At 33.8% G+C, this 18980-nt stretch overlaps 1 protein-coding gene across 6 annotated transcripts in view; it reads left to right on the forward strand.

The window, feature by feature from the left end:
* LOC134806060 (protein tramtrack, beta isoform) overlaps window positions 1-18980 on the forward strand; it is a 552198-nt gene that overhangs the window by 514697 nt on the left and 18521 nt on the right. The window contains exon 5 of one of the 6 annotated variants that reach the window (XM_063779300.1): window positions 13967-14365. The exons of 2 other annotated variants lie outside the window; for them this stretch is intronic. In XM_063779300.1, coding sequence (XP_063635370.1) covers window positions 13967-14244 — 278 coding nt within the window. In that variant the 3' untranslated portion in view covers window positions 14245-14365. Of the gene's footprint in view, window positions 1-3862; window positions 4210-6294; window positions 6660-12722; window positions 13019-13966; window positions 14366-18980 lie in introns of those variants that run through there. 3 more of the 6 variants (XM_063779296.1, XM_063779281.1, XM_063779284.1) reach the window with 3 other exon arrangements.

Genomic DNA, 18980 nt, shown 5'->3' on the forward strand with positions numbered 1-18980 from the left:
AGGGTGTCGCTAGCCATTGGACAAAGCCGAAATGTACATACGCATTAGGGTATTTAGAACCAGTATACAAAGTATCATAACAATCGGTGTAGCGGTTACGAAGAAATTAACAAATTACGATTTTTATACTTTGGAGCAACTTGTATGTGTTAGTAGCTCCTGAGGTAATAAATAGTATGAATCCTTTTTCGACCGTTTTGATTATTTTTTTTATTTATGACATTAATAAGATTCTGACTTTTGACAAATGTCATCATTGCCGCACATTTTCAAACAAATTGTCAAAAGCACTGCCAATGATAAATACAGAAGGTTTATTTTTGTTGTCGATTATTGAAAATAACTTTTGTTTGATAATTTATTTTTTTATATTTTGTTCTACTAATTAAAAAAATATTACCGTTAGAGCATTTCTGAGAAGTACCCCTACGTGGGATTTCAGGCTTTGTCCAATGGCTAAGGTCACACTGTATATAATCTTTGACAAAAGGACATCATTTTCATATCAATAATTACTATGTAAGTTCAGTTGGCCTCCTTATGACTTACAACTTGTGAGGTGGGACGTAAAGGAGAACTCGTTCGTACTGAATATAGGTTTATTCTGTCTTAAATAACAAGTACAAGCCTTTATATACTAAGCTATGCACGTGTGTGGGTAAGGCGTAGTACACACACTACACCTTCCCCCTTAAAAAGAAAAAAAATATATTATTCTTGAATACAAACATAATGATCTATTTTTTTTTATATGAATGAAGAGTAAATAGTATACAATTAAGAATAGAAATAGAAAACACAGGAAATAAAACAATAAAAAATAATTAAATTGATAAAGAAACTAAATTACATGCAGTAACTTTTACAAAAACAAGTGTGTGTAGATTAAAAGAACAAACTTTTAAAATCGAAAAAAGAATATCTGGCAAGCGGATAATTTCAATTCGTTAAGATACTTATATAAAAATTAAATGAAAGATTACAAATTTTAATAACAAAGGTCTTTAAAAAACAAAAAAGGTATTTCGCTTTTAATATTCCATCTACATGTTCAGGATACAACACAATAATACAAGTACAATATTCTTATTAAAAATCCCTTTTATGTGAACTCGCGCCGCGGATGGCACGCCTTACTTGTACAGTTGTACACTATGACGAATTTTGTATCTAAGTGCAGAAATAATCTATTGTTAAGTGTACCAAATAAAATAAAATTACGAAATGCTAAAATATGATTAAATAATACTTTTAATTTACATGGAGCTAGGAAATGAAATGAATATGTGCCTTTCTTTTAACCATACTATTATTTCGTTATTAAGCAGCATACTTATTTAAAATATGAAAGAAAAAAAAAAAGAAATATTAAGCCACATCTTTAAATTATACGTTAGCACCAAATTAGGAAAAATTAAAAAAAAAGTAAACTTCATTTCCATGAAAGCAATAATATTACATAATGTCACTTATTTTAATTATTTAATAAAAGAAAAGAAATGTAAAATAAGAAATGACAACGAAAATAACACTATACTTATTTAACACGAGAAAAAAAAATGGACAATCAACTGTATATAACGTAACACCACACTGTGTACCGCACCTGCCTTTGAATATCTCACGATTACATTTCCACCTTGTCCTCGACTCCAACTCCGGCAAGGTCAAGTCTGGGGTCCGGGACGCGAACAAGCTCCCGGCTGCAACTTACAAGTTTATCAGCGGTTTTTTTTTATTTTATTATAATTTTTATTTTATTTAAGTCCATTTTCACATTTGTCTTTTTGCCACGTCTAATTTTAAAATACTTATTTAGGTATTTTTTTGCATTTGCACTAGGTACTTGTCCACGTTGCACACAATTTAATTGTTATAATTAGTCTAAACTTTTCACATTCACTTTTTGTATTACGAGTATTAGTCTTTTTCTTACACTGAATGTTCCAATATTTTCACCAAGGCCAGTACTTCTGGCTGGCGCAGCGCGCCGCCAGTGCAGCGCAAGGCCGCACTGGCAGGGTCGCCATGTGAGGTGGGACGTAAAGGAGAACTCGTTCGTACTGAATATAGGTTTATTCTGTCTTAAATAACAAGTACAAGCCTTTATATACTAAGCTATGCACGTGTGTGGGTAAGGCGTAGTACACACACTACAAACTAACATACCAACAACCAACTAATTTAAAAATAAATAATAATTTAAAATTCCTTAGGTAGCTAATTCTAATTTAAAGTACAATTTTCTAAATATTATATCTAGTCTCAAAACTTACTAGCTATACAGGGTTATACAAGTTTTTTTTTAAATAAGTTTTAAATATAGGTAATGTACATAATGAGTGTAACAAAATCACTTGCAAAAAAAATTTGCTTATTCTTGCATATTTTACAATTAATATAAAGAGAAGACGATTAAAAACATTATTTTAAATGCTTTCACCTCATGACCTCAATCTATACATACTGGTAGGTATAAGAGTTGCATACATATACGTTGACACTGTAGTGTAGGTACGTGGTAAAGTAAGAGGCGAGTATTCGTGTGGCAGGATAACGTAATTCATCAATATGTGATCGTGAATGATTGTTTTGTTATTTAATCTCGGGCACTCAATTAACGATAATTGCATCCATAATTGAACTAATAACCAATTATAATTTCTTTCAGCTGCCGTATTCATCACATCACGCAAAGGCCTCTAACAGATCCTGCACCATGACTACAAGTTCTCCACGCGCACCAAACGCGGGAACACCCCGGTCGTCACCTGGTTTTGTCCGTCACACCACACGCGGGGCTGTCGTGCCTCTCTGCGCACGATAAATCCATCATCTTTGCTAATTCTGAACATATACATTGACGAAATAGAAATAAATCATTGTATTATCAATATCAATTTGTGTTGAAATATATAATAATAATAAAAAAATAAAAAAAATACAATAAAATATAAATGTATAATTGTATATTTATACTTTTAAAACATTCTAGGCGCGAGTAAGAGCTATAGGCGTTAGTAGCCGATAACATGGGAAAACGCGGGTCGCTGGCAGTGAATGTAAATTTCAAAAACATGTCGATTGTACTATGTGCTGCCTTGGTGAGCTTCTCCGTTAACGTCCTCCCATAACTCATTTGCCTAACATACAAATCAATAGCCTATGACCTTAGTGCCAATCGCAGCCGTACTTAGTGCTGCACTTCAATAGTCTTTGAACCTGACTGGGCCATCACCGGATGTATCATATTGTGCACTCCGGGAAGGTATCCGGTCCGCCTCTGCGTTGTTGGCTTCGGACCCACGCACGCCTTCCAAAGACCTGGGACCCCGTGGTCCTGAGATATGAGTGATATGAAAAAACATACATAAGCTTAATATACTTATAATAAAATTCCATTATTCAATAGTTTAGTTTTATTATATGCATATGTTTTTGTGATATATAAATAATAATGTACCTACCGTTCGATCATAGTCAACAATCGACAGCTGAAACATTTTTAAAAGGCTAAAACATACCACACTGCTTATTGAAAAAAAAAATTAAGTGATCCCTAAAAATCCTAAGATTTAGTAGCAAATACTTACCTATATCCTTAAACCTCTTTTCAAATTTTAAGAAGGAAGGAGTCAAGGGGAAGCCGTAGAAATTGGATGCTGTTAAGCAATAATGTGTCAGTCAACCCACATTAATTTTTCAATAAGAAGTCAACTCAAAAAATTGACGCTTAAAGTTGACATTTTATTGCAAAATGGATGTGGGATGACTCATTTATGCTAAACACCATCCAATTAAGGATAAGATTTTAATATTTTTTTCATAGAGCATTGTATTAAGTACCTTCTTGTTTTTTCAGATCATAAACGTTGGATTGGTACACGTAGAAAAATGTCTCTAGAAGAAAAAAGAGAACGAAAAAAGTTGGCTGAGCGTGCAAGGTTAGCAAGAATTAAAAGCGATCCAATACTGCTTGAACAGTATAGAGAAAAAAGCAGGCAGAGTTATTATCGAGCAAAAGCTGAAGGAAGAAAAGTACCGATACGTGAAATGCCACCACGCGTTCAAAAAAGATTGAGGCGTAGAAACAAGGAGTCTGCTTCCAAATATAGGAAGAAAATTAAGAATAATATAGTTATAAAGTCTGTATCATCCTTGGTTTTCTCAGAAGAAGAAATTATCACACCTTAGTGCTGTATTATTTATACATTTTCTGCAATCTAAACTGGTTTGTACTTTTCTATCGCTTTTGTGTTTATTAGTAAGATTCAAGATTGGACAGTAGCATGTAAGCTTATGGTTATGTAGGTAGTTTCTGTTAGGAAGCTTAAGCCTTGTTACAAAAACATTAACATTCTTAAGTAGACCTTGCCATTAACGTTCATTAATAGGAAATTAGCTAGCGCATGCTATGCATTAAAAATTAGCAAGGTCTGAAAAGTATGTATTAAAAAGTGGCAATTTTTTTGATCTGAATATATCATTACAATTAGCTATTGTATTGAGGCTTAGGGAAACGGGGTGGAGTTCATATTGATGATGAACTCCACCCTGTTAAAACAAAAAACCTTAGGATCATAGTTAGTTGCCTTAGAGTAGGTACCTATCACACGTATGTAGAAAATTGATATGTTCAGAGTCTATGAAATTTTGACCATATTGTCGTATCATGTATGTTTGTATGTCCACCGTTATAAAAAAAATACGATTCGGCAAAGACAGAACTATAACTTGAGGATCAATGACAACACTACCTAAGACTAGTTAGGTGATAATGCAATTTGGTAATTCCACGTAAATAGCATGATGAGACAAAAGTCAACTTGCGAGATAGCAACACTTTTTGTGCTCATAATTGGCTTTGAAGGTAGAAGTATATTTCAAACCCAGTTGGAATGAATTTAGTGCAGTGGCTAAAAAATTACACTCGTTTGCCGGAAGCGTTTGCAGTGACTTTATTTACAGTTGTGATAAGAGTGTTTTTACAATTGAAAATCTATCTTATACACAAACATACAGGTCAGTAATATTTATTAGTTTGTAATACGCATAATGTTCTATGATTTAAATTAATTCAACTTGGTCTAGAATTCTAGATTATTAGTTTATCACCTCAAACAAATCAAGAAGATGTAGACTAGTTTTGTAACGCCAGTTACGACATTAACAGTTTAGTTTCAATAACTTTTTACAATTGATAAAAAAGACATCATATCTTTATTTCTATGAATTTATACAAATACTAAAAACTATGTGGTCTTATTTTTCGTAAATACTCCATAGAGTAATCAATATGTCAGGTCAATCATATGTATCGTCAGTTACTTAAATAAATTTTGCTATATTACGGAAAATGCCGCTCACTGCTGCAGAGAGAATGAAAAAAAGAAGAGAAAAATTAAAGCAGGAAGGTAAATATGAAGATTATAAAAAAAAGAACAATGAAGAGCGTCGAAGAAGCAGAGCAAGGGAGAAACAAACTGTAGATAGCCTGCCCCGGCGGAAAAGTTAAAAGCTTTGAACGAACAAAGAAAAAAAGTAAGCGAGAGAGTAGCTAAAAGTCGTTTAATGAAGAAATTAAGCGTTCATGGTTCAGAGGCTTCTACCTCTACTTCCTCCATCATGACGCCTCAGGCAATGGGAAAGGCTAAATTGAACTTTATAATGTTAAGTAAAGTAAGTTGACCAAAGATTTAAGGGATTGCGACGATATTAAACTATTCGACACGAAAGTGAGATGATTTTATTAATATGCCATATTATTTTATTGACGAATTTTATTCAAAGTAGGTATTCATAATGCAATAAATTATCTGACTTAACATTTTTCCATTATTATAATACTTATTAATTGTATACTCTATGGTTTTTCGTTTAGCCTTACAATTTTATTTGTTTTTATTTTATAATTTAATTGTATTTGGGTGTATAACTGTGTTTACTTGTAAGAACATTTTTAAATTTAAATTTGAGGTATATTTTATAAATACTTGGCATATTTAGAGCTATATATGACGAAGCTGTCGGCGATTTTTAATTTTAGTTCACAATTCGTTACATAAGTCATTAATTTAGTATTTAACAAGTTTTTATTCGCTTTTTTCAATGTACATTTTGGATACTAGAGAATCACACTATTAAAATATGTTATTTTTTCATTTTAAAATAAAGAATTACAAATCAATTTGTATATTTACAACGTATCATGGGAACGACAATTGATGACTTAGTTAAATGGTGTCGAAAAGTTACAACTTGTAGAAGGGTGACAGAAAAACTTTCATATTACAGATCACATAAGAAGAAGAAAGCGAAAAATGAGTAGAGAAGAGAAGTTAGAAAAGAAAAGAATAGCAGAACGTAACAGAAGATCAAAGATAGCAAGGGATCCTGCACTGCATGAGAAGATGAAAGAGTATGACAGACAACGCTATCTTAAAAAGAAAGCAGAAGGGAAAATAAAACCGATTCACGAATTACCACCACGTTTGCGAAAAATTAGAAGGGATAGAAATAGAATTAGCTATCGAAAATATAAAACGGAAAAGCAGAAAAAGTTACAAGAGGAGTTCAAAAATATATCATCTTTATTATGTCTGTCTCCAGAAACACAATCTGAAGCAGAATTCATAACTCCTTAGGCACCTTCTTTTAATTATTAATTATTATGTTACATTAATCGATGTACCGACGGTCGAAAAATGTTAAGGGAGCACTACAGGCCTCTAAATAATTATTATAGTAATAAAAAAGTGATCGAATATCATGTAGTTTAATTAAATTAAATTATAAAGGAATTCTCACGTTAAGGTTCACTTCACGTGGGTTTTGAATTAAACATATAGGTAGAAGAAGCTAAATGCTTCCATAAAACAAAACAAATATCGATGGAAATTGGAAACCTTAACAGCAAAGTTTTCCAGGTTTCTTATTCCAGGCGCGAAAAGATTAAATTGCTGGACGTACAAAAAGAGCTTAGGTAGAAATAAATTATGTAATAGAAATCTTTTTTATTATTTTCATTATATTAACAATACGTTTAAATACCTTTCCCATGTCATGTCTTGTAGTAAAAAATTCTGCAAATATAATAACTCAAACATATAAGCACTTTAATGTTACAGGTCGCAAAAAAAAGCAACGACATCGACATAAATTAAGTCGAGAAGAACAACTACAAAAGAAGAGGATAGCAGAACGTATAAGAAAAGCAAAGATAGCAAGCAATCCAGCACTTTATGAGAAATACAAAGAAAAAGACAGACAACGTTACTATGATAGAAAAGCGGTCGGAAAAGTAAAAATGCTTCACGAAATGCCTGTTAAAGTGCAAAAAATTATGAGGTTAAAAAACAGAATTAGTAGCCGTAAACATATTTTAAAGAAGAAGGAGGCACAGGGAAACACAAATGAAGAAATAAAAGAAAAATATATTACTCCTTAAGTATATAGTCTACCTTCACTCTTTTCGTATGATTATTCTTAATACGGTTATTTAGTTTACTTATTTTTATTTATATTAAACTGTACAGAAAGATTAAACAAATTCAGGATGATTTTCATTTTCGAGGTTGGCCTTTAAAAGTTGTTTAGTTTGACTTACATATTCACCTCAAAGAGTATGGTTAACATAAAAAAAAACACTCTGTAACTGTAACATGCATCTGATATTCAAATAAAGAAATTTTTACTAACCGAAGTATGCTATCTTGTTTTTCCGTATTGCAATTTAGTAATGTCTCATCTTCTTCCTCGCGATGTCCCGGCATTTTGCTTGGCAGCTAATCCCAAGAATTGGCGTAGGCACTAGTCTTTACGAAAGCGACTGCCATCTGACCTTCCAACCCCTCTGGCTTACTAATTAATTAAGGCCTAGTTTACCAGAGGGTAAACTAGAGGGTAGGGAGGGGGTTGGGATTAGTCCGGTTTCCTCGTGATGTTTTCCTTCACCGAAAAGCGACTGGTAAATATCAAATGATATTTAGTACATACGTTCCGAAAAACTCATTGGTACGAGCCGGGGTTCGAATCCGCGACCTCCAGATTGAAAGTAGCACGCTCTTACCGCTAGGCCACCAGCGCTCCTCATTGCAATTTAGTAATGTACTTAGGTTTAATAGATTTAGATCTCAGTTTTATTGAAGATTGTTGGCTCTCGATACTTTGTACCTAATTAAAAAAATTACCATGAAAGTATGGTTTTTGTTCTTAACATCTTTGATATTTCTTTCCAATATTTATACAATTACTTTTCGTACTTTATATATTCGTTACATGTTAGCTATTGCAACAGAAAATATATCTTTGAATGTTGTAGGCAACAAAAAGAATAAAAAGGAAAAACTGTCAAGAGAAGAAATTCTACAAAAGAAAAGGTTAGCTGAACGTGCGAGATATGAAAAAATATTAAGCGACCCAGTACTCTATGAGGAGTACAAGGAAAAACAAAAACAAAAATATAATAAAAGGAAACAAGACGGAAAAATAAGACCAATTCAAAAATGGCCAAAGAAAATTCAAGAAGAAATAAGGGAACGAAATAGACAAAATTCTCAAAGGTACTATTATAAAAAGAAAGCAAAGAAGACTAGGCTTAGTTCAGCTTCGTCTGATTCTTTGCCTAAAATTGATATAAAAGAAGACTTTATTATTCCTTAAGGCCCCAAGTCACATCCTACGTTCTTGTTTAAATCAAATATCTATATGTCGGCGGATCTTACGATCGGCCGCCGACATATATATTTTCAATAAAATTGTGACAAGAGTTCATGGGACGTTAGCCGCCAGCTGTTAAGAGGCGTCATCCCTGTCGACATTTTATGAGCTACATTTTTGAATCAACACATATTAATGTAGATGTATAACACAATCAACTACATATTGATGTAGGAAAATGTTTGTTAATTTATATTTGTAAAGGTTAATGTTTTGGACAGATTTTAGAATTGATCATTTTGTGAAATGATCGGTTGGCCCCATCAAACCATATCTAGACAATCAAATTAGATCCAGAGGAATTAATTCCTTGCAATCTGGAAATTGTTTTATTACCTTCATTTGGTCCTAAATGCTTGTAATCAGAGTTTGCGCAATCCCAGGAGGTGACTGATGAGAGTTAAAATTATTTATAGAAAAAAAGTAAAACTAGGTCCATCCTTTTTCAGACTATACACCGCCGCAGTATATCAAGTCGAAACGAGGGAAGCGTTTGATACTATTCAAGGACTACACTTACTTCGAGTACCAAAGCACTCGAGGGCTGAAACGCCGTTGGATATGTTCCACGCATTACCCTAAGGGATGTAGGGCCACTATAACCATGATACACGATGAGGTTGTAGCAATCAATGATAAACATAATCATGAACCATCGACCAAGACATACTAAGGGAAATATTTAGAAGTGTAAATAAAAATTCTGAATATAAATATGTCTTCTAATAGCGTTAGTGTGTCAGCTGAGACTGAATCTCCAACATATCTAGCCTGCGTTGTATTAATAAATGTTATTATTTTGGTTTTGCTTTTTAGAAAATTAATTAGGTAACCGCATTTTTGTTTAATTATAACACAATGTAAAGACTTTATGTTATAACATTGGTGAAATAATGAAATTGGTGATATTTTATTAAAATAAATAAATAAATAAAAAATGCCCATCATATTTTACGTAAGTATGATTATGATTTCTTAAGCAAATAAAACTTTTATTTTATTTTACGTATTTTGTATGAGATAATAGCTAGTTTACATACATAAATAACGTGCTATCATTAATTTTCCTTTGTGTGAGTAAGTTACTTGATTTTTTGAATAATGTGGAAGACAATTTTTGGTCTGATAAAATTAGAATGTAAGAGTGTAAAACCAAAATAAGGCTTCCTAGCATTTTTAGAAAAAAAAAACAGTAGCGATTAAATGACGCTAAGTACTTTTTCAGTAAAATTCATCACCTCCCGAAGAGGAAATCAGTTGCTTCTCCTCAAGGACTACACATACTCAGCTACATTGAAACGGTCGACCCCTCCGAAGATCCGGTGGATCTGTTCCACACACTGGTCCAAAGGTTGTCGAGCTGCCGTTGTGATGTTCCATGATGAAATTATCAGCGTAAATGATGCGCATAACCATCCGCCTTCTAAAAGCAATATGCTTTGTTATTAACAGTCAGACAAACCTGTCAAAAAGCCGCTCTCATACAATCGAAGTTACTCTCTCATTTTAATACGACATACTTAAATTACATGAAACATGGCACGTACATGATCGTTGCATATATATTAAAGACAATAGAGCGACTCTCTTTAATATCTTTGTATTACAATTTCTAGCAACAAAAACTAATACCCGACTTATGTTATTTGAATGTTCATGTCGAATTTCATGTTGTATGGCGGTGGTTAGGTTTGTGTGACCCTCAAAATAAATAGTCATCTTAATGTAAAACTATTAAAAATTGAATGTTCTTCAATGATAGGTACTTATAATTAATTATGATAAATATGTATTGTGTGGAGTTTCAGTAGAATTTCCTCTCGCGTGTTTTCTATTAAAAATCTGCTCATTATAGTATTTTAATTGAAATCGATGTATTAATAATGTTTAATACCTCTTAAAAAAATTTCAGCGTGTGTATGCGCTAGTTAGTTCTTACGATTATTATTTAACTCCTATCCACCTAAGTATGAAGTTTATCATAATTAACAAAAAATGTGTAATTTGTTGAAATTTTTGATCAAATGTGACGTTCCACGGCAAAATGTACCTTATTGCGGCTGGCGCTTACGTCACATAGCGCCGCAATAATATTGGAGCGGCGCTAATAATAGCGTAAGCGCCAACCGCCATAAGGTACCTTTACCCGGGGGACGTCACAAATATGATCTCATTACACTCCATGACTAAGTTGGAATTACCGTTGTTTCTCTCCATGCACGTGCTTATTTCAACTTACATATTGTTTAATGTTTTAGTGAAAATCATTACGTCTAGAAAAGGAAATAAACTGCTCCTTATGAAGGACTATACGTTACTCAGTTAGACGGTATGGCTTCAAATCCTCGAAGACCCGTTGGGTGTGTTCGACACTGGTCCAAAGGCTGCCGGGCTGCCGTAGTTATGTACGAAGACGAAATTATCACCGTCAGCGATGTTCATACTCATTTAATTGCCTCGGAGAAACAACATATCTTAATATTACCTATAAACATAAACAACAGGGTTAGTGCGTACTATACCAGGGCCAGAAATATCTGTCCGCTGCAATATATCCTTCTCAGTCCCAGAGTAATTTTTGCAGTTTCGAATTTGAGAACTTCTTTGCCATTATAGTTACAAATTCTAATTGATTTTGTTCTTTTAAAAGGACATCGGGACTTAGGAGGATGTATATCTGACCGGACAGGAAGTACTTTGTTTTACGGGACAAGAGCAATACTTGTAGGAAATCCTCATATTGCTTAGGGCAAGACCAAGGGCTTGCCCTAAACAAAATAAACTACCCCACGTGACCTTACCTCTCCTTTCCTTGGCAGTAAGCAGAGTAGTCACCATATAAAAAAACTCCCTTTATTTGCTCTCATTGTAGAAATTACTCTTTGCTAAATGTATACTCAATAAATAAAAAAAATCTGTTGTATTGCTTTAAAAAAATTACAGGAAACAGTTCAAAGAAAATATTGTCTGCGGTGCTAGTTGATACGGCTTCTGAATTGTACAAAAATGTTTTAATAAACCAGACTGCAGACATATATTTTTGAGAAGAAGTCTATACACGTACCTCCAATAAGTTATATCACTTATTGTAGGTTTATTTAAAATCTGAACAGTCAAAATAATCGCACTTTTTTCAGTTCAATTCATAACTTCGAAGAAAGGAAATCAACTCATTCTCTTCAAAGGCTACACGTTCTTCGAGTACCGACGTCAAACTAAAGACTCCAACATACGCTGGAAGTGTTCCACAGGCGCCAAACATAAATGCAGAGCTCGCATGATGATAGACGATGGTCGAATTGTATTCTTAAATGATCTACATAATCATCCACCGCCGAAATTGAGTAATTGGGGAATCCCTTAAACAGGATTTAGAAATCCAAAAAATATGTATTTTTTTATGGGCATCAGCATATTTGAACAATCTTCTTGTCCACTGAAGTGGATAAAAACTTTTTTATTTTGATAGATAATATTAAGCATTCCCTTATTAGTTATAGATAATCGGCTGGCTGGTGTACAGTCAGCAAAAACATATTTGTATGCACGAATGTTAAGCTAATGGTTTTGCTGACTGTATTTTAATTGAATTTAATGAATTGGGAATTGAGATTTAAGTTTTTCTTTATAATACTTGTAATTTTATGATTAAACTGTTTATATAATACATTTTGCTTGATTTTGTAGATGTGGTCTGATTCTGAGTTGGTGTAAATTTCATACGTTTACGGCCCAATTCGAAAAATCTTCTAAGCATTGTTCGAATTGGGCCGGTAGCTAGAACAATAAAATCAATAGCTACACTCGAGTCAAATTTTTATCTTGACATATAGGTACCTAAAGTACACTGTAAAACTAGTTTTCACATACCCATACATCCCAGTTAGGTATGCTTAAAGTACGAGTAGCATTATTTAGTTCAATGATTGTTTAGAAAAGGTTAATCATAAATCATTATCGTGTTAAAATTTTGTGGGTAATAATAAAGTGGCAAATTATTTCAGTGGACTTCCTAACTTCCGCAAAAGGCAAGAGACTGCTCCGCTACAAGACCTACACGTATTACCAAGACTACTTGTCGACTGGAGGTGTCAAGGCACAATGGAGGTGTTCCACTCATTGGACACGCGGCTGCCGAGCTAGGATACAGACATGTGCTGACAAGATCGTACGATTTAAGAACAGCCATAATCATAGGCCATCCGATTTTTATGATAGAAAACCTTGGGAAAATAGCTTGGAGGCTAAGGGCGGTTTCAAACTGGCGTTTTATACTCGCGTATAAGCAAAATATAGTTAGTTTAGATTAATAATATACATTACGAAAATAAATGAGACAATTCAAGAAATAAAAAGTGGAAGTTTTTTAGGGATTCGTTTGAGATATAGTCCATTAGTAATTATATTACATCATATTTGCCAATGTTTAAACGTTGTTTTCAACAATTTGAGTTATTTGAGTTTTGCATATTTTAAATATGTATTAATGTTAGGTTCTGAGCAACGTTATTGTAATTTATCATTAGTGGTAACTGTGTGGTTTGTGAATGTGTTATCTGATTTACTATGTGTGCTGTTTTTGCCTGTTTGTTTCCGAAAGGTTTCAATAAATAAATAAATGCTTAAATAATCATTTGGATTGGCAAGCACAAATTGATTAGATCCGTTGTAAACTAAACGATTTGTTTATGTACTACGTATTAGTAGCGGTTTTGTGATGAAAACAAAACTTTCGGAATACCAAAGAAGAGTTCTTATAACGCGTCTGCGATTGTTTTGTCCTATTTTGTGATCTTAGATCTGATGCTCCTAGCTAACCTCTGTATTAAGTTCATTTTTTTTATTGAATATATTGAATACTCCGGGAATGTCATCAGTCTCCACTGTCACCAGGTATCGGTTGGTATACCTCTAACTTTGCCTCTTTTTTCGTATCGTTATTATTTTCATAAGCGTTTGACATAACAGGTTTTAGGTTTTATTGTAAACGTGTGGTCGATTAAATGAATTTTCATAATAATGTATTATTATTTTATTACTTCTTTGCCATTGGCATTACCGTTTATTTCTATTGCATTCAATATATTTTTAATAACGTATCTATGACTGTTCTCGTCTAGAGAGTCTAGAAATTTGAATATATTTTTTCTGAATTTGTTTTTTATGTCATTATTTGTAATGATCTCGAAGACATTTGGTACCAGTTAAGAGTTATTAATTCTTAAGCAATAACGGGGCTTTTTTTCAGGAGTATTCCTGGTCCCAAATAAAGGCAAGCGGCGTCGGAAGCTACTCCTTCTCAACGGCTACACATACTACAAGAAAACAGTGAATAAGCAGAAGAGCAACTGGCACTGTTCGACGCATACGCCGTGCAATGCAGCCGTAGTTATGCAGAAGGACGTGATTGTAGCTGTGAAGCATCATCATAAGCATCCGCCCAGCGGCAAAAAGCGAATATTGGTCAACGAATCCTCCGAGTTATTTGTCATGCCCGAAAACTACCCTCATTTGTATAAAGTGTAATCGCTTCTGCAATGGTACCTCTGATGTAAGATTGCGCCAATTTTATACGACGTTTTCATTTCATCATTGCAATCGACAACAAATTGATCAGGTTGTTAAATAAATTGTAAATTTATAATAACTACTTAGGCTTTCATTTCATATCCAACGCATGTACATACCTATCTGCAATATGCAGAATTTAGGTGGATTCTGCACTTTTCGTAATGGAGCGAAACTTAATTCCGGGCAAATGTCACTAGACCCAAAGTTTTTACTAGAAAACTTTGGGTCCTAGTCCTCTGCCATTAGTTTCCCATTAAGTAAGTAGTTATAACATTTGAATCATATTTCAGTTCAATTATTAACAAGCAGCCGCGTTAACGGCGTCCCATGGGTCCAATATAATGGCTACACCTACCAGAAGCATTACGGGAAGGGCATCAAGACTCGCTGGCGATGCAACAAGCAAGGCACCCACAAATGCCGAGCTGTCATCTACACAGTAGGCTCAAATGATAACATTGTGTTAGATAAGAATGAACACTCTCATCCTCCAAAATAATTATTATACTTAGTTTTTAAAACAGTTGGAGGTTATATTATTTCTCAATTCTCTTCTTTATAGTATATGCTTGTAAGTATTATAAATTGTAACTTATCTGAAAGACATTGAATAAATTTCTCAATTAATAAGGGTAATTTTAGTCGTTAATTATCTTTAATCTTCAGAACAGCTTTCAACATCAGTCTGTTTTTGATTATTTTTACATTTCTTTGGAATATGCAAATGAGGTAGAATTATAATTTGTAAAAGTGGACAAACATTTCGTTATTTTATTTGGTAGATCTTTTTACTAAATTAGGTTCCCTTTCCTTCTTCGTTGATGTCTTGTCGGGCGCATTGACAGTAAATAATCTGTTGTTACCATTACGTAGGTATACAGTGTGGAAAGGTATGTCGGGCCTTGGAGGGAAACTACCTCAAATCCTTAAGTTGGCTCATTTTACTTAATGGAGACATTCCTTTATTTTAAAAAAGAAACAAAACTGCATTCAAAGATTTTTTTAAATTCGCTTTGCTCGACCGGGAATCGAACCGAGCAAAACTTCCAAAAAATAAACACGCGCTATTTTTTTCTACTAGTCGATACAGTTAATGTTAATGATAACATTTCTCCAAGAAACATTAGGTCTTACACTCGTCTGTCGTACAAAATATCCATAAAATCGAATATTTAGTACTCAAGAATATTTTTATAGACAAGCAAAATTGAAGAAAAAAAGAAAAATCTTTGAATGCAGTTTTATTTCTTTTTAAGTATTTAAGGTAGTTTCCCTCCAGGGCCCGACTTATTTTTCCACCTGTATAATATGTAACGTTGATGTCTTGTCGGGCGCATTGACAGTTTTTACCATTACGTATCTCGAAATATTTAAATCACATTTCAGCCAAAATCTTCACAAGGGCCAACGGCAGCCGATTTATCCTCTACAACGACTACACCTATCAGGTGCACAAAGTCAACGGCATCAAGACGCGTTGGCGCTGCAGCCGGCAGAGTTCGCACCAATGCCGCTCCGTTATACATACGGTTGAGGACGAGATCGTTTCTGTCAAACACGACCACTCTCATCCGCCTTATTAAGACTGACATGTCTGGCTTTGAATACCTATTCAGTGGGGGAAAAAGCTTGTTATTAATTAATATACAATTTATCTGTCGTCCTAATTAATTTGGTCTATTGCTCTTGGTCTATTTTCACATATAGCTTTGAATAACTTATGAAACTGTTAGTATTATAAATAGTACCCACGGCTGCGACCGTATGCAAATGAAAGACGTGCGTCTCGCGTAGGTGCATCTAACCTACGCGAGACGCACGTCTTTCATTTCCTTGCACCGCCCCGCACCCCAAAACAATAGGTATTAATTATATTTGGAATTAAATAATCACTTTGTATTTGAATACATTTTTAATAAACGTAAACAATTTTTGTGACACGATTAACCTGATCCTTCTTGCAAAACTTCTCTGCCGGGGAGGTTATTTATCCCTGCAGCGAACTGTTTTATTATTCATTAGTGACATTGCAATTGCTTTTCTGGGAAAGTACCTTGAGAGTTATTACATACATTAATATAAATATTTGACTCAAATTCCAGCCAAATTCGTCACCTGCAAGACAAGCTCGCCAACGGCTAAGATCAGATGCATAGTCTTTGGAATCAAGACGCATTGACGCTGCAGCCAGAAGTTTTGTTGTTTTGTTAAGTTTCTGCAACTCTATAAAGTCTCTTATAATCATGTAGAAACATTACTACAATAACTATACTTGTGTTTCAGTCATGTTCATGCCATCAAAGAAAGGCCGTCGACTTGTCATACAAGGGTACTCATTCTACAAGCACACCACCGGGTTTAAAACTAGATGGCGCTGCGCAATGCACTTTGGTGGTTGCCGAGCGGTCGCCTTCACTATTGGCGACGATTTGGTTAATGTTAAAAATTGTCACAATCATATAGTTAATCAAAGTGCCTGCAATACGGCCATATCTAATATATCTTAGGTCTTCTATTTTGTCATATAGAGATAGGTATTTTACTATTATTCATTTAGCATATAGCGCCATTTTTTTAAACATTTTTGTAAGGTGAGAATTTTATCATGATGAGTTTAGTTAGTGCAGCTGTATTCATTTAAAGCTTACCTACGGATATTGGAATAGGAAAGCTTATTTAGTACATTTATGTTATTAAAGTTCACTTTTATTTAATCAATAAGGCTGTACCTACTTACTGAATAAAAAAATACTCATATTCTGCTTTTCTTTACACTGGCGATCCCACGACATCCAATATTTCTTAGCTATAGAATTATTTGTGAATTGCCAATATGGTGTATTGACTATTTCACTTCATTTCACTCCAAGATTTCTTGATCATTTTCACAAGTGAAAAGTTTAGCGTTATCAAAACCTAACATTAATATTTTGGAATAATATTTATCAATATTTATAAATTTAAAATATTGTTTTTCTTCAAGTCTCACAAGTTTAAGCGGCGGTTAAAAAGTGTAAACAATTACACCAACTAAAGTCTAAATATAAATAAGTAGGTATGGCATGTTTATTATTCATATTATATCATTTTCAGTGTTTTTCAAACGCTCGCAGAGAGGTAATCGTCAGATGGTGTACAATGGATACGCGTACTGCCCACGTCCGGTGAAGAATGGCAAGGTTAGGTGGACTTGCTCCACGCGCGGGTACGTCGGGTGCAAAGCTGTCATTTATACCATCGATGATATCGTGGTGACAGTGAAACATGGACATAATCATTAGTATTGAACAATACGTAAGATGTATGCTCAAGTGACTTTATCAGTTAATAATATAGTTAATATCCTAAATAACTAAATATAAAATTGTCTTAAACATTAGATTATTTTATGTTGAATAGTTAAGTTAAATAAATAATATTTATTTATGTTTTTATTGTCATCATAATAAGTACACATTAATCTACTAAAACTAAAGATACAATATACAATATTAAAACTAAAGTTAAAACTAGAAATAAAATAAAAATACCTACAACTATAAAATATACTTACCTACAAAAAACCAAACCAATTATAAAAAGAACACCCCGTCCAACAGGTCGGACTGCGGCATGGACCCCATGACACTAGCGGCGTTACCTCTCTGTATCGCAAGGGAAATACGTTGAGAGAGGTACTCACCAGCCCTGGGGTCCCCTGTGGTGTCAACCAGCCGCGCCGATAGTGCTCCTATGAATATTTTCATATTAAAACTAAATTAAATAAACAATAACCATCATAATAAAACTTAATACAAAATAGCCCACAAGGCATTTCCTCGCTGTATATCCAACTTAATTTTTTTTTACTGTTTTACCTGGAACGTACTGCAATATGGACTGCTCTAAGTAGGAGGTAATTGGCAAAAGACCAAAATAATAAAACTAAATACTAATAAAAACGATATCCTCATGGCAGCGTTTCGTCAATCGAGAAAAGTGCCAGTTCTATACGGTGGACGTTGAAAGCTTAAGATTATTTGCAATGTGCGTCAATTTTTTTTCAATTTTTTTTCTAAATTTTTCAGCATATTTCAAACTGTCACAAAAAGGAAAACGTCAACTAGTATACCTCGGCTACACTTTTTCCGCCCGACCAGAAAAGCACGGGAAGGTAAGATGGTACTGCTCGACCCACGTGCCTCAAGGATGCAAGGCATTTATTTACACCGTAGGGGATGATCTTGTGGCAGTAAGGAACCACCATAATCATGAGCTTCGGAAAACAGACTGTGCCATGCACATAAGCGAAGTATTTTCTAATTATACCAAATATAACTAGAGTTTGTTTATGCTATTAATTGTTTTGTTTAGGTGCATGATTCGTTTAGTTAAGTGAGCTCTTCATTAGCCAACAAACTGGTTACAGTTTGGCGATGTTATAAATTTTGTTTGTGAGCACCTTTTGTGTAATTAAATAAAAAAAAAAGTTAGACCAAATAAGTTTGCAGCGATTTTGATAGCCCACGCAGTGACAGTGTTATCTTAAACGTAAAATTCTATGAAATTATGACGTATAAATACCACTTGCACTGCGTGGGCTATCAAAATCGCTGCAGACTTTTCTTGGTCTTACTCTAGCCATGTTATAATATGCCAATATCTATAAAATGAACAATTTGTATAGCTACTTATTACAGTAAAACACTAAT

This window comes from Cydia splendana, chromosome 2 (genome assembly GCF_910591565.1).
Source record: "Cydia splendana chromosome 2, ilCydSple1.2, whole genome shotgun sequence".
NCBI classification, from domain to species: Eukaryota; Metazoa; Arthropoda; class Insecta; order Lepidoptera; family Tortricidae; genus Cydia; species Cydia splendana.